Source organism: Mytilus trossulus, chromosome 2 (genome assembly GCF_036588685.1).
Source record: "Mytilus trossulus isolate FHL-02 chromosome 2, PNRI_Mtr1.1.1.hap1, whole genome shotgun sequence".
Classification (NCBI taxonomy): domain Eukaryota; kingdom Metazoa; phylum Mollusca; class Bivalvia; order Mytilida; family Mytilidae; genus Mytilus; species Mytilus trossulus.
The window spans coordinates 32,979,371-33,006,229 of record NC_086374.1 but is presented as its reverse complement, the minus strand read 5'-3'; the positions used below and the strand labels follow the sequence as shown (position 1 = coordinate 33,006,229).

Genomic DNA, 26,859 nt, shown 5'->3' with positions numbered 1-26,859 from the left:
ATTTAGTGTATTTAATTTACCTATGAGGGGGGTCTTTCAGTACTTTGACCTTATTTTATGATGAAGCATGGTAAATACAGAATATCATAGACATTTAATGTGATCATTATGGACTATGATTATCAAATTATGTTGCTGTTAACAATTGTTTTATAAGTCCCCTACCAACAAAGTGGAAAAGGACTTTAGGTTTGCACTTTGTCTGTCTGTCTGTCCATCCTTCAGTTTTCCACACTTTTTGTTTTCATGCTTGAAGATGTTGATTTAATATTTGGTCTATTGTTTAATCAAGTTACAGATCAAGATCAAATTTTGTTTTGGTCTGATGATTTTGTGCAGAGTTATGATCCTTGGGCTTAGAAATTTCACTTAATAACTTATAAATCAGTTTTCCACAATTTTTTCATCATTCTGGAGGTTTCCCCAGTTGAACCTCTGCATTTTTGTTTCATTTTTATTGCCATGTGCTGCAGATCAATATTTCTAGGAGATTTCTAAAAATAGATCAAGTAGTTGACAGAGGCAGTCATTGTTAAAATGGACATTCCCTCCAATACTTTACTAAATTTTAATTGGGACTGTATTGATGTGATGATGATGACTCAATTGGATTTTTGACCTAATATGTATAGTATTTAACAGGAACAGGACACTTGTAATAACATGAAGCGTGGTTAGTATGGATTTTATTATCATTTTCTCTGTTCATGGAAGTTTTTGTACATATTTGTTGTGTAAAATATGTGACAGTTTTACTTGTTAAAAAACCTTTTTTGCGATGAGTTTGACCATATGTGTATGGATTTAACAAAAATTAATTTGGGGCATTTACAAAATTTCTATTTTCCCCCTTTTATAGTATGTAGAGAGGGTATAAAGTGAAGATCTGTATCTCAGAGACTGCCATCTTTTGACAATTACATTTAATTTGATGATAGTATTGTCCTAATTAATGACTAGACACTCGTAAACACAGAATTTAAACAAATAATCATCTCTAGATGTTTTAACACTTAATAATTTTATTATTTCCAAGATGAAATTAGTTTCAAATATCACAGTCCCTTTGGCAAATAAGAAACGAAATTGGTAAACCAAAATGCTTGTTTTATGGAGTTATATAAATAGCCAAAAAAAAAAGGAACAAAACAATAAATTTTTCTTATGAATAAGATAAGAGCATAATATTTTCCATAATTTTACAATTTTTCAATTATTTCAAATTTTGTGTTTCTTGATAAAAGTAAAAGGGACAGACTAGTAATTCCCCCAAACAATGATGTACATTTGTATTTAATGTTATATTAGTTAATTGTATCATAATAATTGTGACCTTAAGACTTGGAAAGGAACCTAATTAGTTGAAACAAATGGTGGATATATTCTGCATTCAAACATTGGGTATTATGTTAATATGTGTATTTAAGGCATTTAAAATATATATGTCTACACTTTATGAAATCAATGAGGGTCAATTCACGGATGAATGAACCTGAATGCTAGATATTACACAGTGATTAAATCATGTTATATACAAGTCTGTTTTGAATGAATGATAGACCCCTGTTAAAAGACCAAGTACCTACATGTTAGTGGACTGAGGGGACCAGCTGTGTTTACAAATATACATTTATCTCTCAAGACTTCTGGAATTTTTAATGTGGACTCAAATTCTGATAAGATATTTTTACAATGACTTCAGGTAAATGTAAATTAAAAGCTTTTTCAAGTTTAATTTCAAAGTTTCATTGAACATGTTGAAAATACCATTAGGGTTCAATAAAATAAATATTTGTATTTCCATATCCAAGAGTTAGAAATATGATATTTTTATAAACACAACCAGCATTTAAAAAAAGCATGATCTTGCAAAATTTAAGTTATAAGAATTCCACTTAATATTTAGATAAATCTGAAATTTTTAAATATTTCAGGAAATATTATTATAAATTTTAAGATTTCTCATATCCGTTTTATAGAGTTAAATAAAGTTTCGTAGATATTTGTACATGTGTATGTATATGGGAAATCAGCACGTAACTTAAAATCAATGATGTATAATTTAAGAAGGTATTTGTTACTAGTAAAAGTTGTTTCAGAGAATGATCAAGGCATGCATTTTCCAATAAAAATTGTTACTTTTAAAGATTGCAGCTGTGCATTTTACAATTTCTGGTTACCTGGTTGATTATTATATTAATTTATCTGACACAATCAGTTACATCAGGTCCTACATTTAGATGTAATGGCTAGACAGGAAGGAAGCCAATCATACATGATACCTGGGGGCCTCTTGGTTACATGGCCAATATGTTAGAATTTATTATCTGCCATTCTGATTAATTCTCTTCTTTGAAGTCTGTGGAGAAATTGATACAATAATGGAATCACATTAGGTGATTAATTACTGAAAAGGATAGCAATTATAAGTATCTATGTATGTATTATATATTGATTGTGTATATAGAACAATACCTTACTGTAATGAAATGGACAATTATATCCGTTATGGATGCTGTCCAAACTTATTTGGCTTCCCATGTACAATTGTATATAGTGCATGAACTTTAATTTGAAAAAAAGAAGAAAAATATAAACACTTCCATTCAAATTGAAAGAAAACTTGGGATTGAAGAATACATAGTATAAGAAGAGTTACTTCCAACAATCTCACAGTAAAACTTTCTGTGGTGTCAAGAAATTCTAAAAAAAAAGGGGGAGAGGCACCTCCAAAATGGGTGATTCCTTGATTCTCAGCTGATGTTGATTGGCACATGATTGGTACTGGAAAAAGAAGAAATAGGGGGGGATGCGCTGTTAGAACTTACAGTAACCTCTAGACCTGTCAATGGTATGTTCAGGTCGATACCTCCACCTCCATATCTCTAACATGAGTGTCAATGGTGTGTTCAGGTTGATACCTCCCCCTCCATATCTCTAACATGAGTGTCAATGGTGTGTTCAGGTCGATACCCCCCCCCCCCCCCCCCCCCCCCCTCCCCCCCCCTCCATATCTCTAACATGAGTGACAGGTTGTTGCTGTTGTAATCTTTAATTTTTATAAGGAAAATAGATTTGTTATCACACCTTAATTTACAGCCATTGATTTATAAGTGAGATATTTCTATAGATTAATATCAGCCTATTGATTCTTTTTGTTGACTCATCACTTTCACCTGTTAGTGTTCATTTTAAACTATTTTGTTTAAAAAAATCAGTTCTGGTACCATTTAGTACAGAATGACAGACTGGAATTAAACTTTTGTAGGCTAACAGATGGAATTAAATAATGCAATTGCTTTGTGTTGAAGTGTTTGATTAGGAATAACAGATTCAATTTTCTTTGAAGTGCAATCTTGGTATTCAGCATATTTAAGTTGAAGACATTGGTACTTGATATTGCTGGTGCTGTTTATATTTTTAGAAAACAGAAACTCAAAATAACTTTTATGTGTTGCATGTTTTGTTTTGTACCATCATTCATACTTTCTTTATGCAACAGTGAGATTAATGTTTTGTTCATCATGAAGGTTCACATGGATTGTTCATTTTATTCAATGGAATGCAATCTAGATCAAGGTGACCTATTGATATAGATGTTTGGTTTTATATTTCTAAAAAAGTAAGTTTTTGTGTATTTTTGTGTATTATGAATAGGTTACATTTGGTTAAAAGCTCAAAGCAAAAAAAAGTGATTTGTTTTAAAGTGAAAATTTCACACTTACACATGTACATGTACAATGCGCATATTGTGGTCAATGGAATCTCAAAACCATATCTTCATTATGTTCAGTTAAGCATTGGTCCTAAACTGAGACACAATATATTGTTGGTCATAGAGACCTCCAAGGTTCTGAAATTGATTAATTCAGTTCATCATTTGGGTCTACAGATTAGGATGATAAGTTTCTGGACTATGGGTAATAAATTGGGTTGCCTTGTTCATAAATATAAACTTTCCTGTCTCTCCTTGGCACAGTTACAAAAGATTAGTTAAAGCAGATGGCTGGAAATTATTTTTAACAAATAAAAATTACACATTTATTAATATTCTTTTGATCATTAATACAGAGATGATATATCATGTATATAAAACACAATGTATTTAAATCATGTTTACCATAAGATCTTGGCAGATTCGTAAAAAATCATAAATCTTGCAGTGATATAAATTATTTGCAAACTCATTACACATTTTTGTAAGCTCAGTCATTCTTTATGCTGTGTGTGTATTTTTATCAGTGGATTTATCAGCACTTTGAATGAAGGTAGGGCATGTTACTTTTTAAACAACTTACTAACTCCATGGAATTTTTACAAATTCAATGTCAGCTCAATCTATGGACTCACAAATATTATCAGCTTCAGCTGTAATAGATTATCAGGATTTACAGTAATCCATCTCATTTGGAGTGGGAGTGGGTAAAAACAGAAATAATTTGAAACCTTCCTTTACCCAAAACTCAAATTCTTTCATTATATATTATTGTTAAAAAAACTTTAAAGGAAGAAAGAAAATAGCCGTTTAAGGAATGAAAACCAGCCTTTAGATACTGATAATGTTTGTGTTAATGTTTGTTCAAATGTTATGAAATAAAGTTAAGTGAGTGGGTTTTTTTGGAATGCAAATGTCCTACTCCATATGTGACTTCCAATAAGTGATAAGATGTTGATACAAGAGAACTTAAGACTAATATATAAGAATAGTAAACTATATGATTGCTACTATTACTTTGTATACATAACTATGACATTTTTTAATACTCCATGGTTGTCCTGAAAATGCATGAAATATTTGCCACTGGAAACTAAGCTAACTGCTGTCAATTATCTTATTATTTATGTGAAATATGAGATAATCAAAACAATTCTATTTATCTATCACCCTTCACCTTATATTGAAAGCTATTTTGAATTGGTAGACCATTGGACATGTTATGAGTAAGAGGCTGGTCTGGTTGTTAAATGGGGGTCAGCTGCAGGTTATGATTGATGGCTATCAACATGTTTCTTATCAATATCATTAATGCACACAGTTCTGCTGTCAGATGTTTATATCATGAAACAAACTTAAGCAAACTTTTTATTTCTGTTGATATTTGAAGTGGTTTAAAGGTATGTTAAAATGATGTGTCCACTGAAAAAATCATTTCAATAGCCATGGTAACAAGACCTGACTTTGATTTTGACAATTAAATTCAGAATTTATAAAACACATATATCATTGGATATTGCAGGAAATAAAATTGCATTGAATTGATGTTTTTATTCAGCTGTGTAATGGCTTTTCAAACACTTAAAATGTTTACTAATACTTATAAGCTTTATTTACTGTGAAATATTTCACTTCATTTATAAGTAAGATTAATACAATCCACCAAATAATCTCATTAAAATGTTAGCAGTAAATTTTGAATAAATGCAAAGCATTATTAAAGTGTTGAAACATGCTTTTCACCGCAACCAATTTAATTGCTTAAAATTTGTAGATTATATCAATAGTTTGTATACAGGACATTGGTGTATACTTTAAACACCCACTGAATAAAGACTTATTTAGAAATATGTATTCCGCTGATTCATAAAGGGAGATTGAGGCATTCATTTCAAATTATCAAACAATCTGTGTATTTTATCATTACATCAGTTATATGGGTACTAACCTTTGTGGAGGGTAGTTTTTGAAGTGAGGTTTTGGGTGCAGAACTGAGACGATTGTTTTGTTTGTAAACCTATTCAATGATTCATTCAGAACTTTATCTTGTGTAATGATGACAGCACTTAAAGACAGTCAAGGGAGATCTATTACAGGTTGAGAACTTCTTCAAAAAGCAAACTTTGCCAGTTGGAAAAGTTTTTGAAATGTGGTTTGATTTCAATGATATAAAAATAAACTTGTTTCTAAATCTGCTAGCTAATTTTAGTTTCTATACTGTGAATGTTTGTTGAAATTTATCATTTATTATCAGATCAGCAAACAAATGTAAACTGAGGATTAAGTAAGATAACTGCAAGCTTTAACACAAACTACATAACATTTAAATCAACCTTTATAAGAACAGCATAACATTTTAAGAAACATTTCCATATAAATATTTGCATGTTGCATTAAACAAATAAGTTTTGATCTTAATTGTAATAGATTAAAATGTGAGGATCTGAGAAGGGTTTTCCAATCCTACAAATCCAAGCAATGTCTGAACTACAACCTCAAAGTTTTTTTCTAGTCTAAATCAAAGAACTGCTAAATTTTAATTCCAGACTGTGTATATATAAGGAACATTTCAAACAGGACTTTAGATTAAATTTGCTATTGTTTAATCACAATAAAATGTAGGCAAGAACCTACTTGAGTGAATACAAACAGGAAACTGTAAACTCTGATGTTATTGTCAGTTGACATGCAAAAACAATCATATTCCCTACAGTTATTGCACATTTTCAGCACAAAACATTTGACATATTTTCCCCTGCAGTGACATATTGCATTGCATTTATAATTTGACCCTTATGATAAGGTCAAACTGCCTGAAGATAGATCATTATTACTCATACCAGATGGTAGCTAGTACATGATGTAAGTAAATGGTTTACTTTCACTTTGTACATGACAAAGTTGTACTTTAATTGAGGATCAGAATGAAAGGTTTGTACCTTATTCCTTATACAGAAAAGTTATAGCCTACAATAACTGTCCTCTGGTCATTGTAACGATCTAGATAAATATACTTCAGTCATCTTTTCATTGTGTTTTTTAAGGTTAGATTCAAATCCTCAAGGGTCTGTGAGATTGACAATGAAAATGGATGTAAATATCCCCTAATATGCAGACTGACATTAGTAATTGAGATGTCTTCCTAATATTCAGTGACATTTGTACCTATCATGTAAATTAATTTACCATGAATGAGTGACAAGGGTGGCCTGTCATATGATATCTATTGTATATCACCTGATTAGATTGTCACTGGTATGTGTTGAATTTTAATACTTCAAAATTGAAAGTGTTAGTTTATAAAAAGGCAGACTTTTTATGATTGAGCTTTAATTTTAAACAGAGTTTGTATTGATTTCATGGTTTCGGTAAGTATTAGTGCTGCCTCATCATTTACTTCTGGAATGTACACATAGGCTTGTATTGTAAGACACTTTTTGATTTGATTGACATAAAAGGTCTTATATGTATGAGTAATTTGTAAAATGTAGACCTGTGGTTTATGTATGGATTAAAAAATGACAACCTTGTGGTATGATCAAACAGTATTAAAAATGCTCCTTTATTCAACCTTAATCTTCAATATTATTAAACAAAATGTTACTGTAGATATATTTTTATTTCAGGCAGTGACCCATCAATTCTGAGTGAAGAGAGTAGGGACGTGACTACACCCAGTAAAGTTGTGTTCAGTAGTACACAGGACAACCTAAAAGACAAGTCTAATGACAGTAAAGTATTAAACAGTCATAAGAAAGATCATTCATTATCAGAATCTTCATTAAATCCAGTTGTTACACCGCTTAGTCACAATGTGGAATATACTGAGATGCCAAAGTTGGCCGATAGTGCTGAAATAGTGTTACCCGATAATTCAAAAACACCATCATATCTTAAACTTAGTTGTTCAGTGAGTGGATACGGTCGTTACAGTCAATACAGTGCATATAAATCTAAAAAGGACACAAGATCACCGTATTCTAGCTCCTCGTCTTTAGGTTCAAATCCTATGTCTCCGGAGATGGCTAAAGTTATGTCTCCTGTTCAACGGACAAGTATCAGTAGTAATTCAGAATTTGGATTAATACGTCCTCAACCTCTAGTGTATAATAGAGCCAATAGAAATGTAACGAACAGTGTAAATTCTAGTTTAATAAATGGACATTCTGTGTTGGATGGTACACAATACCCAACAGGAGATCCTAAGTTGGTAAGTATAATTATTTATGGTGGAAATTTTGAGGAAGTAGATATAGGAAGATGTGGTATGAATTATTATAGATAGAGATAAACTGTAAACAGCAATAATGTTCAGCAAAGTAAGATTTACAAATAAGTCAACATGACGGAAATGGTCAGATGACCCCTTTAGGAGTTATTGCCCTTTATAGTCAATTTTTAACCTTTTTTCGTAAATCTTAAAAATCTTTTACAAAATTCTTCTCCTCTGAAACTACTAGGCCAAATACTTCCAAACTTTAACTGAATGTTCCTTAGGGTATCTAGATTGTAAATTGTATCCGAAGTTATGATCTTTTAACAAACATGGTCGCCATTGCTAAAAATAGAACATAGGGGTCAAATGCAGTTTTTGGCTTTTAACTCAAAAACCAAAGCATTTAGAGCAAATCTGACCTGGGGTTATATTCTTTATCAGGTCAAGATCTACAATGTATCTGCCCTGAAATTTTCAGATGAATCTGACAACCTGTTGTTGGGTTGCTGCCCCTGAATTGATAATTTTAAGGAAATTTTGCTGTTTTTGTTTATTATCTTGAATATAATTATAGGTAGAAATAAACTGTAAACAGCAATGATGTTCAGCAAAGTAAGATCTTCAATTAAGTCAATTTGACCAAAATTGTCAATTGACCCCTTAAGGAGTTATTGCCCTTTAAGGACTTTTTTCGCAATTTGTTCATCATGTTGACTTACTTTAAAAAATCTTCTCCTTTGAAACTGCTGTATCAATTTCAGCCAAACTTAGGCTAAATGAGTTTCAGAGTATTTAGTATAAATTTTATATTTTTTTTCCTTGTATGTCAAGAAACATAGCTACTATGGCTAAAATAGAACATAGGAGAAAATGATTATTTTTTTTGGCTTTTGAAGAAAATAGGACGATCCAAAAAACATTTAAATAAATTGAAAAGCCAAAATAATCATTGATGAGAGATTTAACCAAAAGAATTAAGGTGAGCGATTCAGGCTCTTGAGAGCCTCTTGTTTATATACCAGAGGTAAATCTTCAATAAGTTTTATTCATTAACTAGATTGTTAGAGTAATGTCAAGATAAAAATATGGATGCTTTTTAAAACCAAAAAATTGAAATGTCATGATATAAAATCTTGCAAGCTGCATTTTCCATTTAGGTGACTTTGAAACACTTGAATATTTGATACAAATTTGTATTTAAAGCTTATGTCAGATTACGGTTTCCAGCTACATACCCTGAACATGCTGAATTTGTGCTATAAATGAACATCTTCCTTGAATTTTTTTTTGCTATAATTTTTAGATTTGTACTTTTAAAATAAACTAGACAACCCATCCTTACTTAGCTACCTCAACTATATTCAAATGAGACACAATATACAAATGTCACAGTCACATAGTTTTTGCCCTAATGGTAATATATACATACATTGTACATATCACCTTTCTTTGTTAGTAAGATAATTGTTTGTCAAGAATTGACCCCAAAGATATACACATGATGCACAAGGAACTTCTTTGTAGCATGATTCAATTAACAAAATGATTAAAGATTTAGGTTACCTCCCAAGACAAACTAACAATGTGTTTGTTCATACTGTAATGAATTGTTACATGAACATTTAATCATGATGTGAAAACTCTTTAATATAATACATGTATGGTCATGATGGTCAAATTAAAAACTAAAATAACAGAAATAAGCACTTGAAGAACACATGAAATTGAATTTTAATTAATGCACTCTACTAGTTCTACTTTAAAAAAAAAAGAACCCAGAGTATTTGAATTTCATTTCAAACCATAGGCTGAAACCAATACTGTCCAAGCATTGTACTTAAAAGAGATTTTTTATGTTTTGCAGGATGGAGAATATTATTTAAATGTAACAAAGACAGAAGCTGTTCATCTTGTGTCACTGTGTCGGCAAATAGAGGCTGATTTATACTGCCAAGATATCCCTGAAGATGGTATGTAATATAGGAGAAAAATTGTAAATATTTTATATCTAGATTATCTGGAGATAATTGGCTTCCACCTTTTGTAGATGCTGCAAATCCAATGTTTTGTTATTGGAAACTTAACAAAACTCTTAACATCGTAAAACTTTTAAAACTTGTAACTTGATAATAATTATAGACTTGATTAATCTAGAATGAATGTGGGACAAATCAACTGAACGATTTACCAAAAAATATCTCTAACTACTGGTACAATTACATAACAAAAAAAACTGATTTTAGTATTTTTACATGACAGACTGGGGAGGTGTACATTTTATGTCTATTTTGTCTTGTGCAGTAGTCTGATTACTAAATAACAGGAAGGAGGCTTGGGCTGAATTATATGTGTATGACCACCCTGAAGGAAAATAAGAATAGTTTTCAAAATCGCTAGTTCAGAAAAAAAGTTTATTTTTTTGTCATGACAAAACAGATCTCTATCTTCTTAACTTACATCGAGATGTCATAACATGTAATTTGATATCCTGCAGTTGTCATGCTTTTCCATAAACACATCAGGTCAAATTGTTAAAATACCCTTCAGGGTATTTAAGATGCATCAAATCTGCCTAACCCCTACATGGGTGTATCAAATACATATATATATTATACTTAATGGTAGTTTCCTTTGAGCTCATATTGATTTTTTTCAACTTCATGTTTGAAATTACATTGTTTTTGTCCTAATCAATTACCGAAGCATTCCAATATCATTTGTTTGGTCCTAATTGATTTCAATGATTAGTAGCTCTAACTATTAGATTCTAGTCGATCAAGCATAATTTCATACAGTATTCAATTCATTAGAAAAAAACATAGTTGGGTTACAGTTGAGAGGAAGCATGTTAATTAATATAATTTAAAAAATCACACACAAATTTTCTGCTGGTTGTCTTTCTATTGATCTGTGTTCTATGATGCTGCATGTGAGTTCAATATTGATTGTTGATTTCACTGTTAGTGGGATAAAAAGGTCAAGGTTTATCAATGGGAAAGGGGTCACTGGGTTAGAAGAAGAAAACTTCCTATAAGATTTAATAATACCTGTAGAAGTTGAATTGTTAACATAGATAAGTTAAATTACTACAATGTACTGGAATTCCAATTATATATTTTTAGAGGATGAAATCTTTGCAAAGTTTATAAATAGTAGAATTTAGGAAATAGGTGTTACCATAAAACACAGATCCGATATCAGTTAAAACTTAGTAACACAAATATCAGGAAGGCTTTCTGAGTTTTGCATTCAGGAATTTGATTAAAGTGATTTACATACCTTGTGTACCTAGATTTTTGTTGTGATATTAAGTTTCAAGTAATAAGAATTAGACTGTTGGTTTTCCCGTTTGAATAGTTTTACACTAGTAATTTTGGGGCCCTTTATAGCTTTTTGTTCGGTGTGAGCAAAGGCTCCATGTTGAAGGCCGTACAATGACCTAATGGTTTACTTTTATAAATTATGACTTGGATGGAGAGTTGTCTCATTGGCACTCATCCCACATCTTCCTATATCTAGGACTGTATTTCAATGTGTTTTTTTTTACTATTAAATGGAAGTACAACATATGTTGATTGAGTTTAATTAGACCATGAAAACAGCAATATTTCCATATGCCTAGTTGTTGGAGATTTGCAGTTTACATTTTTTGCATTTAGTATCATACTTTGGAGAATTATTTACTATGGGTTGATTTTGCTTTTTATTTGTGACTTTTCATTTGTCATTGACAGCACCAGTAGTCCTGTTCTTTAGATTGTACTATTGTATTCGTTGTTGTTTAGCTGTATTAAGCTATATATATGGTAATATTTGGGTTTCAAGTCAGGAAACCATCCAAAAGTTGTTCTGTCATGTTTATCAAGGTTTTTTGTGTTGACATTGCTGATGACATTTTTTGGGGGGTCTCTTTTAAATGTAATTACAGATTTTCTTAATTTCCAGTGATTTAAAGTTCAAAATACAATGTTTATAGCTTATAATTACTATGTGGTATGTGTTTTACTTATTTATAAAGTGTATACAGTGACTAACTATATTTGTTAACATCCTATTCATTTTGTTTCTGGTGGATAGCTGTCTCATTGGAAAGCATACCACTGCTTCTTATTAATACCTGTACATGATATGTATTTTATGATACTTTCATTTTTTTATTGAAAATCCAAGTGGTCACCTTAAATGCTTTTTTTGGGGGGTATTTTTAGGCCTGCTATCATATTGACATATAAACACACATCTCTTTTTTTTTTTTAAATTTCATTTTAATGTGAAGTAACTAAATATATAATAAAACTTGATTATAGTCAGAGTGTTTTGTTTTTCAGCAAGTGGCAAAATACGGGCAGCAGTTGGAAAAGCCAATTTACTGGTCAACCAAAAATTTAAACAGTTTGAAGACTTATGTTATGAACATATGGTAAGATTTTATTGGAACATTTTACTTCTTGAACACATTATAAGCTCATTATCAGACTTTATAGAATAGTCATGCATATATAAAGGCTCTCACCTACAGCAATCCAGTCAAAACATGCAAATATAATCTTAAAATTGTGTTGATAAAAAAAAATGTTTTACCAAAAAATATGCATGTGCTTCTGTAGTTAGTATAAATCATTATACACCCATGAGTATTTGTTGTATGGTAATTATTTACTTTCAGAACCCAACTGTAGATGGTAAATTGTTGAAATGGGAAGACCTGCAGGGATTCTGGGAGATGATCAAAATACAAGTAGATAATGTGGAGGAAATGTTCACAGAATTAGAGTTAATACGACAGAATGGTTGGAAAGAACTTTGTATGCATGTAAGTGTAGTTACTGATATGGAAACCAAAGGCTTTATTATACTTCCTCTCTATAAGGGTAATCAACTTGTTTGTTCCTTTGTTTGGCTTTTCGGCCATTAAAAAAAATCCCGTCACACAATTCTCAAGTACCTCAGGCCATAATAAATAATAGGTTTGTTTGCCCAAACGCTACCTACCCAGAAAAAAGCTGCCTACTCAAATTCTTTTATTGTCCTGATTTGAAGAAGTTTTTTTTTTAATCAAATAGACATGAAGACTAATAAACATCTGATACTTCAATTTCTTTTTTTGAAAAAAAAAAGAAAATGCCTACCTACCAACCCACTGTCTCAACCTTTGGGTAGGGTTTGGGCAAACCAAAATATTTTTAAGTGTGGCCTCAGGAACTACTGAATATATGGACATATAGTTGGTTAGCAGCTTCACATCAGAGACTTAGATTGTAGATTGTCCCATTGTACATTTCAAAATTTGTTTCCATTCTCTAACTTTAGTTTGCCTCATTCAATTGTTATGAACTTTATACAAAACATATCAAAATAAGAAGGTGTGGTATGATTGCCAATCAGACAGCTATCCACTAAAGTTCAAATAAAGTGGTGTAAGTTATTATCGGCAACTTTATAGCCTCCAACAATGAGAAAAACCCATACTGTATGGGTGACAATGCTAATTATCGCAAAACGCAGATAAAGTAGGAATTTGGGTGGCTTTGCTTTGACTGTTCTGGAGATATGCCTCCTTTATTAAGTAATATACAAGCAGGGGCTTCAACTATTTTCCATGCACACATTGTCAATTATTTTTTCAAGATTGATCATTGAATAAATTGATGAAACTAGATTTGATAGGTAAAAGAATGAAGATTGCATATCAGTAAATAAATAAATTAAAAATGAAATATTTGAAAAAAGTTTACATGAGATACAATATGAAGTATCCCATTCAATATGCTATTTCATATAGTTTGGATTATTACTGTCATCATGGTTATCCAACTTATTTATTTACTTTGGCTAAAGAAAAAATATAAACATAAACCATTCTAAACATTGGATTTTCTATCATATGAATACATTAACAAAGTAAAAAACAAAGGAGCACAAATTTGCATCAAATGATTAAAAACACAAAAAGTATTTGAAAATAATTACAGAATTCTCATTTGTCTTGAGAAAAGAGTCAATTGGTGAAATGGTTTTGCCATAACTTTTGTGAAAACCTAAAATTCTTTTAAGTGTCCTGGCTTCTTGACTAATTTATACAGACTGCTGCAGTATGTTTCATTTATAACTTTTATATGATTGAAAAATTCTTTTTGTGTATTGGTAATGGTAGACTTGTTGGTATCATATTTTTTAAATAATCATGGTAAAGTATGAAATTCAATGCCAGGTAATGTCATTAGTCTCGTTGGTTATCATACCAGATCTCCTTGTTTATATATTTATTCTATACTTTTTTTTCAGTCTAGAGAAAGCTCTATTAGTTCTAGTCCAAAATCAGTTAGTAATGCCAGTACACCAGCAGGCACACCAGGTAAGTCTTTCCCCCAAAAAAATATCAATAAATAACAGTACACCAAATGTAACACTTGGAAGTATTTCATCTGTTCCAAGATTTATATGCCAGTACACCAAATGTAACATCAGTTAGTATTTCTTCTATGCTAAAGTCTGCATGCAAGGCTTTTGAAAATTTGTATCTCGTTGAATATTTAAATTTGTGGTTAAACTACATCTTTGAAATGATCGAAAATTGGTATCCCAGGAATGAAACTGATTCAACAGTAATTCGATGGCATGATAAAACATTTTTGAAATTGTTACATCAATAACACATAAAATTGTGTTAGACATTTTGCACAAATATAAACCATCTGTATATTTTAAAGTTAAATTACATAGCATCAAAAGATCTGTAAATTAGATTTTTATTGAGAAAAAAAATCACCAAAAAACTAGATTATCTTTCATACATATTTCTAAGTGAGCATCACATACAACAACCTTTTTTTCTTTTTTATAGTTGGACTAAGTGGAGATAATCCATATTGAAAATAGTTCAACAGTGAGGTGTAATGGAGATCAAAACTGCATTTCTCAATTTTTGTCAATTTAATATATGTTAACTGTCTTGTACATTTAGGTTCCAGAAGGCGAGTATCAAAAACAAAAGAAACACCAGAATCATCGCCAGAAAGAACGGAGAGATTGAAACTTGCCAAAGCTCGTGATGATGCGAGGAAAAAAATGATGGCAGAAAAACGTGCTGCAATGAAGAAAAAGCAGCAAAACAATTCAGATGATGTTGAAATATATATAGCAGACAAGTGAATCTATTACATTAGTGCTAATAACATATTTATATCAATTGTTTTAACTACACAAGAAATTCAAAGTTGTGATATTTTTCAGCAGTTGCTGTTTGTGCATTTATTTAATTGTTTATTTTTTCATGTAATATTCTAGACCAGTATCTGCCATGGATCTTAGCCTTGTCATAAATTTATGTTTATTTTTGGTTTTTTAATTGTAAACATTTTTTTTCAAATTATTTTAAAGCATTAATGATGTTTACTGACAAAATGATGTACATAAATTTTATTTTTACCAGTAAAGAAAATTATTTTGTTTAGGCCAGCTTTATTTGAATTGGAGGCAAGGTTATGAAATAGTGTTTTTGTTTAATGTTACCAAACTAACATGTTTAGACAGAAAGATTTTCATTTCAATTCATTTTACCTCATTGTTGTGCCTTTTCATCTTCTTTTAGATTCATTTTAAATTATTCCATTTTTATGAGTACAATATTTCCATTTTAGTTTTTGTAATTTTATTTGTTGTGTTAAGATGGATTGAAAAGAAGGATGGTTAGTAATTGTTTTGAGAACTAGTCAAAGCTATTTTGCTTTCTAATGCTTTATCAGTTAATACCTCATGCTATTGAGCTTAATCAACATTATTGTTCTGTTTTAATTGGATTTCATAGCCATTACTCTGTTATTACATACCATTCTAAATAAGATACCAATCTGCTGCATTCCAGATTTTATTCTGATGTTCATTTTCAATTTTTGAATATATAGATTTGGGATCAAATGTTCTTGTCATATTCACATGTAATTACTTCATTTCTGAAAATGAATACATATATCAATAATTATCTGTATTTGTCATATGTCATCATATTTTATATACTAGAAAAAGACTCTTTCCCCCTCATTTCTAACAGAGAATGTACAAAATGTCTTTTCCTGAAATAAAATGTCAGGTATGTAAGGAATGGGGAATAAGTGGTCAACTCATTTTTTGGTGAACTACTTTTTGAGAAAATAAAAAAATAAAACAGGTACAACTATCCTTTTCATTCCAGAGTAAATTATTGGGCTGTTTCCCTATTGCTCTTATTTTGCAACTTTCGCTGAAAAGGATTGTATTAAGAATGAATCTGTCGGAATAAATCCTGCAATAAAATGACAAAAATGCCCTGTTAACTAACCCTCAGAAAAATGAAAGGAAAAGTAAATCAGCTGGATGAAATTCATGTTTTTTTGCTTTGTACCTAGTAAATCATTAAGCAGGTGTGGTGTGGGAACCATTTTTATGTCAAGCTTACCATATTTTGGAGTAGTATATTATATTTTACTTGACGAAGACTTAACTATCCCAGTTGTTATAATCCAGAACTGAAAAAATACATTATTCAAGGGAGCAAATATTCATAGAAAAAGAAGAATGTGAGTTGTGAAATCTTCAGCTCAAAAGTTAACTTTTCTGAAATGTTTACATTGTTAATCAATGAGGCTTTCAATTTTTTAAGAAATGAAAGTTTTTAAAAGTGTTATGTTTTAAGTTGTCTCATTTAATGAATGGTCTTTCTAAGCAGTGATATTAATGTGTGATTATTATGTCAAACCAAATGTTGTTGATGTTGTTACCATTGTGCCAGTATATATATCCTACACAAAATAATATGTCTTGATGTGCATTTGTTAACATATTTTTCCACAAGAGGCTGAATAATATTGAAAAAGAAAAAACCAGAAACAGAAGTTATTAATTATTATTGATTTTTAAGCCTTAAACAAGAAGTACTTTGTTTGATATTAATTTTGAAAACTGAAACATGGTAAAGCATTAAAGGTATATACGACATTGAAAAATAATACAAAACGCCATGAAAAATTTACATTTTGGTCATATGAGAAAATAAATACTATATCTTAAAATCTATGCTGCTTAGTGTTGTGCTGAGGGAAATTTCTGTATTTAATTTATGTTTCAATATTTTGGTACCTATTTCCACCTTTCAGTGGTCTTATTGACTCTCACAGTTCAAACAAAATTTGTACACTAATTTACATGTAATCAACTAAACTATTTTTTCATTGATATTTTGTGGCGAAATGGGACCAAAATGAAAAATATTCCATTTGTCACATCTTTAGACCCTACTTGTATATTTTCAAAATTCTGAATTTTTATTGAATATTTATGCTGTTAAAATGAATCTCATCCATGATCATTGTATCATAACTTAATTTATTCGTCAAAAATGTGATCTTGCATTATTGTTGCAATATTTTTCATTGACTTTTTGTGTTTATTTAGTCGTAATGCATGCTACATTATACATGTTTTTGGGGCTAATGCTTGACACATAGCATGTAAGTTATAAGCCTTACCAATTGATTTGGTTATTTGATATAAGAAGTGTTATTCAATGTTTAGGAAATCTGTCTTTCCTTGAAGAATTATTAGTTTACCTAATTATTTGAACAAGGATTTTCATTGGTCTACCACCTAACACGATTTCAGGGATATAAGAACATCCCATTATAGTACACCCTTTTTAATTTGTAAAAGTGATACTAGTATTTTTCCTTGGGCTGAAAATAATTTAGAAAAAATATATTTAACATGGATTTGAATCTAGATAAAGCATGTTAGCTTTTGGTTGAAAAATAAGAGTTGTATCATTTAGTTTGATTAACACACCACTCTCTTCTTAATTTGACTGGCTTATACTTTCTGATTGTACATTTGTTTTCAAAGTTTGAAGTGAACAAAATTTCAATTTTGTTTTTCGTAATTTTTATACACTCTGAGAAATAAAGATAATCTGCCATAGTCCACAAGTTAAAATAGTTATTATGTGCCAATCAAACTAAGCAGATTTACTGAGTGGATACAGTACTTTTTAAGTCGTTGACCTGCAAGTTCTTGTAAAAAATGTGTTTTTTCATGGGTAGGTTAAATCATCCTTATTTAGACCCCTGACACATTATTCATAACTGGGTAAATATAGAACTATGACCTTTTCATATATATATATGAAACAAAGTGTTCCCACATACCATTAGGACATAATTCATCCTTTGTGCAAATTGTACAGTGTGAATATTTCGTACAGTGTACAACCATACCAACTTGTTAAAACATAACTTGTACATCGTAAGTGTATTTATATTCTGTTATGATATAAATTTCATAGAATGTGAAAAAAACTATAATGTGCCTGTTAAAGAACAAAATAAAAAGATGCTATTTAAAACTACTTCTGTTTTTTCTTTTGTATGAGTAATGTGTTTCTAATCTGACAAGTTGACAAGATTTGATGGCTTATTTAGTTTTCTAGTACATGTACTGTAAAGACGGACTATCTGGCATACATTTTATAATTGATATGATCTGTTGAATGTGAAAGAAAAGATTGGTTAGTCATATAGGACCAAGAAACATAGTGTATATATATAAACAGATGTTTTATGATGCCATAGGAGACCAAAGGAGACATAAATTAACAACTATAGGTCACCATATGGTCTTCAACAATGAGCTAAGCCCATACCTGAAAGTCAGCTATATACAGTATATAATATAAACATGCACTTTTCTTGTCAATAGTAGTGTCTGTACACTATGAATAAGAATGTCCCTTTGAATGTTCATTATTTTTGGTCATACATTCAGCTTGTAGTGCTATTTTTAAATGAACAAACTTAAGAAGTGGAGATAATCAGGTATACATGTTTCAGGATTATTCACAATTTTAGTCAACAGTTGTATCTTATATATTTACATCAATAGAAGAAGTGAATAGATATAGTTAGTGCAGACGATGATTTTGTGCAGAGTTATGGTATTTGGACTTTAAAGTTCACTCAAATAATCCGTTTTATACATATTTTTTTGTCATGATTGAAGATATTGATTTGAAAATTGGTATATACTTTTATCATGACAAGTTACAAATCAAGTTAAGACTTTGTTCCAGTTTGATGATTTTGTGCAAAGTTGTGGTCCTTGATCTTACGAAATTTACTTTAATAATAAGTTTTCAACACTTTATTTCAACATGCTTGAAGATATTGACTTAATATTTGTTATATAGTTTCACAGTGACAAGTTAGAGACTTTTAAAGTTATAATTTTGTTCCAATACAATGAATTTTTAATCAGTTTGGGACTATATATTGCCACCCAATACACACAGAATGCTTGTTGTCATTAAGTTGCTGTCTCATTTACATATACCTCCAATGTCTCCACATCGTTTTTCTTCATTGTAAATATGAACCAAAAGGTAGCTTTCAAAGCTGTCCTCTTGAATTCAGTTGTACAAGCCATGCTTTCTACTCAAAATGTCTTGAGGTAAAGAAGTCTGTTGAAACCTATATATGTGAACTAATTTTGCAAAAATGTACACAAATTCAATACTCTTTCTCATTTTCATTTGTGGACACCAGTATATAAGGATCACTTTTAGTAAGACTTTGAATGAGTACAAGATGTAGCCCTTTAGATTCCTCTGAATTTTTTATTTTTATGATCACTGAAAAATCTTGTTGATTTTATAGTTGTTGTTTTGTCTTCCTGTTCATTCTTTTAATACTCTGTCCAAAAAAAATAGTTTTTTGATGATAAATAAAATTTTCCTTGAAATGCATCTTATTGAAATTTGAAGAAGAACTTGTAATTAAATACCATCCATGAACTGTAGATTGACTTTTATTTTAACTATTGCTGGAACTTCTATTCTGATTACTAACCTAAACTTGACTAGATTATAAGAAGGGAACTAGGCTGCTCCATAACAAGCTAAAACATCACATGGAACTAAGTCATTGCTATAACTCCTGCAAATTCTTACTTACTGTTGATTTATATCTTGAGACCAAGGATTTGTATAATGAGACACACTCTTTTTCAAATGTTCATTTCTCATTATCTAACCGTAAATTCAGTGTACATGTATGTTTAAAGATCTTTAAATTGATCATATACCCACAGGACTCATTACAAGCATATGATCATGAAAAAGATAACTGGACAACAAGCAATATTTATTATCACAAACACATTACACTAATTGGTCATGACAGTTTTATTTATAATGCAAATTCGCAGATATGGTATCATGACATACCCCAGTGTACATTTAGTCATTGGAGTGAAACATATTTCTGATCTATTCACACACATTTGATATCATTTGAAATTTAGCTACTGAGACATTACTAATAAGAAATGCATGGGTAGGGACAAAGTGGCCGTAATCCATTTAGTCTCCAAACTTTTTGAGCTTTTGACAAAGTGCCACACAGAAAGTAAATATAATTTATAACTAGAGGCTCTTAAGAGCCTGTGTCACTCATTTGGTCTATGTGCATATTAACCAAAGGAAACAGATGGATTATTGACAAAATAGTGTTTTGGTGATGGCGATGTGTTTGTAGATCATACTTTACTGACCATTCTTGCTACCAACAATTTCTCTATCTGCAATGAACTTGCCCCTTTAGCTACAGAGGAAAACATTTTGTAAAAAATTACCAAAATTTACCAAATTAATGAAAATTGTTAAAAAGGGCAATAACTCCTTAAGAGGCCAACTAACCATTTTGGTCATGTTGACTTATTTGTAGATCTTAATTTGCTAAACATTATTGCTGTTTATAGTTTATCTCTATCTATAATAGTATTCAAGATAATAACCAAAATCGGCTTATTTTCTTTAAAAATTACCATTATGGGGTGGGGGGTGGGGTGGGGGTGGGGGCAGTAACCCAACAACCAGTTGTCCAATTTATCTGAAAATTTCAGGGCAGATAGAGATATACTAGATAAACAAGTTAACCCTGTAAAATTTGTTATAAGCCAAAATCTACAACTATGTTCTATTTTTAGCCATGGTGGCCATCTTGGTTGTTTGGCCGGGTCACCGCACACATTTTTTAAACTACACACCCTAATGATGATTGTGGCTAAGTTTGGTTAAATTTAGTCCAGTAGTTTCAGAGGAGAAGATTTTTGTAAAAGATTACAAAAATTTACGAAAAATTGGTAATAAATTACTATTAAGGGCAATAACCAATAAAGGGGTCAACTGACCATTTGGATCATGCTGACTTTTTTGTAGATCTTACTTTGCTGAACATTATTGTTGTTTACAGTTTATCTCTATCTATAATAATTTTCAAGATAATAACCGAAAACGGACAAAATTTTCTTAAAATCACCAATTCAGGGGCAGCAACCGAATAATCCATCGTCAGATTCATCTGAAAATTTCAGGGCAGATAAGTCTTGACTTAATAAACAATTTTATCTAGTCAGATTTGCTCGAAATGTTTTGTTTTCAGAGTTATAAGCCAAAATAAACATTTTACCCCTATGTTCTATTTTCAGCCATTGTGGCCATCTTGGTTGGTTTTGGCGGGTCACCGGACACAATGTTTAAACTAGATACCCAATGATGATTGTGGTCAAGTTTGGTTCAATTTGGCCCAGTAGTTTCAGAGGAACAGATTTTTGTAAAAGTTAACGACGACGGACGACGGACGCCAAGTGATGAGAAAAGCTCACTTGGGCCTTTGGGCCAGGTGAGCTAAAAATAGTGATATATGATTATCTGCATCAATGCATGGATCCCCAGGGCTAGATGAACAAGTAAACATTTTCATGGTTAAAAAAGATTCAATTTAAAGGTTTTAAATCCTGATAAAATTATTGCAAACTATATATAAAAAAAAAGATGTGTTCACAGTTGAGAGGGAAAGATATTCACGTGAAGATATTAATATTTTGAAATTTTTTTTTTTCTTATTTCAAACATGGTAATAAGAAAATTAAATTGCGTACATACAGATATTTAGATTTGCACCATATCTAAATATAAAACATTGTCTCTCTATTCAGTCCTGCTTTTTCATTATATTATCTTAACTTTTTATTTACCTCAATTGTCATCCTGCATTTTTTTTGGCAAAGTGACGTGACTCCTCTTGCATTTTTTTTTACTCAAAACTCCTGTCCTGACCTAGCCCTCCCCCCATCATAGAAAAATCAAAATGATAGCTCCTTTAGACTGTACCTTATATATGCAATAATGTACCAGCTTGTTTGGTTTTGATGTGTTACCCCCACCCCCTTTAAAAAAAAAATATTTTGAAATTATCATTGTAATCTTTGTATATGAATGTAGTAAGCTAAGTTAGCTTTGTCTTGAGTGGTGTGATAAGCAATAACACACTAGTCTATTATGTTATAACTTTAGTATTTCGTTACAGCATTCTTGTATTGTTTTTTAAATTTATTTCAAAATGAAATTTTCAATCTCTTTGTCATTGCACGGCCCGCTTTGATAATACATTATCATATATTTTTAAATACGTGTCGAAGTCGGAGCAGACATACCTATTACAGGTCCTGCATGTTAAAACTCTTACTCATTGTTACGTTTTTAATTAAGGAAAAGCTATTCCTTTTAAAAACGCTCAGTTAACATTGATTATAATTATTACCTCCCCTATTTCTTTATTCTCAATAATTTTTTTTGCCTGTTGAAAACACTAATTTGTAGCTTATTATGCCGCTAGGGGCGAAACCAGTCTGCATTTCATGTGAGTGCAATGTTTCGACGCTGTGGAGGAGAGCGACTAGCGGCGATCCATTATGCAATGCTTGTTACATTAAACAGAACGAGAGTGGCATTCAGACGAATGAAATTCAGAATGGAACTTTAACAGGCATCAAATCAAATGGAAATGGTAATGGTCCAACACTCAGAAAGAGTTCTAGGATAAAGCCATCGAAACACAAGTTCATATCAGCAACGAGAGCTCTAGCTACAAAGGGAAGGAGTCGACGTGTTGTTTTTAAGAAAAGTGTAAGTGCAAAATATAGTTAAATTGGTTCTGTCTATTACATGTATCTGCAACTAGTTAATTAAACTTAACTTTAAAATAAATTAATTTCTTCTGTCATATCTGTCATCTTCAGACTTCTTAAAAGTAGATTTTATGATACATGTAAACAGGTAAACTAATATCGATTCATGATCACATACATGTACTGAATTTCTTATAGTAAGTTTTTGAAATACCTTCATTTTTTTTAATATGAGGCAGGAATTACCTGTGAATGGGGACGAAGTCTTTGATTTTTAAAAAAATCAACAATGTTAAAAAGAGAAACTGAAATACCGTAACGTTTCCGATTTTGGTTCTGTTTTTAGCCAGGGATTTTAGTTGTGACGTTATTTAAGTTATGACATCATATTCAATGTAAACAAAGAAACGCTGTCATCAGATATTTTTTTTAAAATGAATTAGTATAAGTTCCTTTCTTAGACTGATAAATATACATTTTATTCAACAATTGCAGTCAACAAGACCGGAAAGGGAAGTAGATTTCTGCGCCGATCCGGAAATTCAAAAACGCGGCAAAAAAAAAATTGAATAATTTTGAGTTCATTAGTACAATGAAATATTTCGGGAAATTTTCCAGATTTTTTTTTTTTTTTTTATTGAATTTTCTACCGTAATACCATATAAACCAATGCTGATTGAATGATGATTTTTTACCTTTCAGCAACCTCTCAAAGCGCCAACTGCAGTAGCCACAGTAGTAACTGGAGAAAGTGTTTTTCATGATGTAAGTTCATACTTCATACAATGTCTACATGTACAAATGTATATATATAGATGACACAACTGTAAATATAATATCTGTTTTATGTTAAAATTAAAGTTAATTGAATTAATTGGTTTCATATGACACCACTGCATATTAAATGGGTACACATTTCTCTGTATTAAGGTGCCCTTTATTCGTTTGTACTTGATGGTGGTATACTGCATTTACTGAAAGCCTGCTAAAACATCTTCATGATCTTAAGGAATTTTTTCTGTCTATTTAGCCAATTTATATACAACTTTTTTTTTATTGCAAAGTAAACTGTCTTATCTAAATCTACCTACATGTAGTACACATGCATGACATGACATATACATGAAAATCTTCTCCAAAAGTATTAATTTCTCAATAGAAAGAAAATTTAAGGATTTTTGTATTGCACAATCTTTTATTTAGTTTTACAGGGCCCTTTGAATGGTTCATTTTATATTTATGTAGAGTATTTAATTATGTATTATGTTCAGGTCTTTCTTATCATACCCCTCTTTTTTTAAAAGGAGTAGCTATATAGGCATACAATGTACATGTATACTGGTTAATCGGTTCATCCTACTATCTGTTTCTTAAGTCCGTCACTTTTGGTAGCACTTTTGTCAGGTTCAAATTTGGTATCAAGCTTCATATGATCATGCTATATTATGGATGCATGGACCATGACCTGTCTGTGTATTCCACATTTATCTTACAGGGAATGTATTACCAGGTTGGGGATGTAGTCTCCATAGTAGACCATGACCTGTCTGTGTATTCCATATTTATCTTACAGGGAATGTATTACCAGGTTGGGGATGTAGTCTCCTTAGTAGACCATGACCTGTCTGTGTATTCCATATTTATCTTACAGGGAATGTATTACCAGGTTGGGGATGTAGTCTCCTTAGTAGACCATGACCTGTCTGTGTATTCCATATTTATCTTACAGGGAATGTATTACCAGGTTGGGGATGTAGTCTCCTTAGTAGACCATGACCTGTCTGTGTATTACGCACAGATTAGAGGTTTTATGCAGGACCAGTATAATGAAAAGTCAGCAGTAATCTCATGGTTATTACCAACACAGAATAGTCGAGAAGGGAACTTTGATCCAACCACATATATAATGGGTATGTATTGGGTCTTAACCTGAGATTTTAAATATGTGTATGTTTTGCTATTCTAAAGTTTGATGCTAGTAATAGGGGAACTATTTCAATAATAAATGCAAGCGGAAAGAGTCCAAGGTATAAATAATAGTAATTCATGTACATATATTCAAGATGGTCTTGACATAGAAAATGAAAGGAATTACAATGTATAGTTGATGAATATGAAAATTATTGATGAAATTAACATGTTACTTGAGAAAAATGTTATAACAGTAGGAAACACATGTTTCTGTTTATAGTTATTTTGATCAGTATTTTATTTATCATGTTTATTGGTACGTGTATCAGAAGTCTTACTGCCATTAAAATCTCATTGTTTTTTTTGCTGTAAATTGAAAGCATCAATTTGTATCCAGTTTGCATAATAATTCCTGATTTTTACCAGAGCCTTTAGAATTCTAGAATGAATGAATAAACATTGAATATGTGCACCTTGTTTTAAAAAATAATACTAGAGATTTTTTTCAGGTTTTCTAGAAGGGTAAATATGTTTGCACAAAAGACCTACATATAATTTATTTGTTTATTTTTCCAATTTTAGGCCCAGAGGAGGATTTACCCAGGAGTATGGAGTATATGGAGTTTGTATGTCATGCTCCATCAGAGTATTTCAAGTGTTCAAGTGGACCTTATCCAACTGTATCACAGAAACCAGATTTATGTTATATATGGACAACAACAGAAAATCTTATAAAGCCATTACAATCAATAGAAGAAGTATTCAATGTGAAGACTGTTAAAAAAGAAAAGCCAGCAGAAACTAAACCAACAAAAATTAAAGAGAAAAAAGTAGAAAAGAAACCTGTAGAAAAAATGGAAGTGGATTCATGATGAAAATTATTTTTTTAATTTCTATTTTGTATACTTGAAATAAATGATTTATGAGATGACGCCCTGCTAATTCTGATACTATTTACAAACTATTAAATCATTGTTAAAAAAAGACAATAGTAGGTACTATACTGTTTAATATATCTGTTTTGTATTGCAGTAGATAACCCAATAAAATATGTTATTGAGTTTCTTGTAAATGTTCAATTATATGATAATTTTATCAAACGTTCAGGAAGAAGCTGATGTAAAACTCAAACTGATGAAAAAATCACTTGAATCAAACTGTTTAAACCTATGAAACCAATAAAGATTGTTGAAACAGTCCAATTCTTAGAAAATTTATTGATAATATTAACATTGAACTGATAGACCATGACCACTTGCTAAACAACATATGATACTGTAACATGTGTAAAGAATGAATTGTCTTGAAAATTGTAAAATACTTGTATTGTAACAGTGTGAATGTGGAGACGAAAAACTTAACTTGTAAAATACAGTATTGAATGAATTAAAGCAATTGTAAATTACTGAAGTTACACCAATAAAGTCAGTAAAAACTTTTAACATTGTTGTGCTATTCATAGCTGTCAGTTTTTCCTTGGTGAACTTTTGTAATGATTGGCCTAGTGGTTTCATATTCCGATATTGACATACGATACAGAAATCAGTGTTTACAACGCATTCCTAAAATAATAAAGGATACACTCTTGAAATCAAAAAACTTTGTGAAACAAAAAAACTAAAGAAACCTGAGGATAAAATCCAAAAAATTCAATTTGCTTTAGTTACTGTAAATTCAGATTGATTGTTGGTTATTTTGTTGAAATACAGTTCAATTTCAATTCAGTTGTTCCCTTTTAAACTTAGATTTGACCTTGATATACTATTACATTTCAATGAACCCTGAAATGAAGTCAAGGTCAAATAATACCTTCCAGACTGACAATTACATCATAAAATATTTCCATACACCAAATATAGTTGCATATAGTATTAGAAAAAATCAAAGTGCTTGTAAGTACTAGATGGTAAAGATTGCTTCAAATTATCAGTGGGAAGTAAAATTAAATATTGCATTAGCTGTAGTTGAGTTAACAGCAACTCTAGACTAAGAGAGAGAACTTTTAATTTTTTACCTAAAAACCAAA

General features: G+C 30.7%; 2 protein-coding genes across 4 annotated transcripts in view; both read left to right on the top strand.

Annotated features, from left to right (window-relative positions):
- Positions 1-18,306, top strand: part of LOC134707035 (uncharacterized) — a 48,570-nt gene extending 30,264 nt beyond the window's left edge. For all 3 annotated transcript variants that reach the window (XM_063566513.1, XM_063566515.1, XM_063566514.1), the window contains 6 exons: positions 7,342-7,925; positions 9,796-9,901; positions 12,260-12,351; positions 12,598-12,744; positions 14,217-14,286; positions 14,896-18,306. In XM_063566513.1, coding sequence (XP_063422583.1) covers positions 7,342-7,925; positions 9,796-9,901; positions 12,260-12,351; positions 12,598-12,744; positions 14,217-14,286; positions 14,896-15,083 — 1,187 coding nt within the window. In that variant the 3' untranslated portion in view covers positions 15,084-18,306. The remainder of the gene's footprint in view (positions 1-7,341; positions 7,926-9,795; positions 9,902-12,259; positions 12,352-12,597; positions 12,745-14,216; positions 14,287-14,895) is intronic.
- A 4,231-nt stretch (positions 18,307-22,537) lies between these two features.
- LOC134707034 (GATA zinc finger domain-containing protein 1-like) lies at positions 22,538-26,271 on the top strand. The gene is made up of 4 exons (XM_063566512.1): positions 22,538-22,920; positions 23,625-23,687; positions 24,652-24,832; positions 25,416-26,271. Exons 1-4 carry the CDS (start codon positions 22,621-22,623, stop codon positions 25,703-25,705), a joined length of 834 nt encoding a protein of 277 aa, XP_063422582.1. The 5' UTR covers positions 22,538-22,620; the 3' UTR covers positions 25,706-26,271.
- The last annotated feature ends 588 nt before the right edge of the window (positions 26,272-26,859 follow it).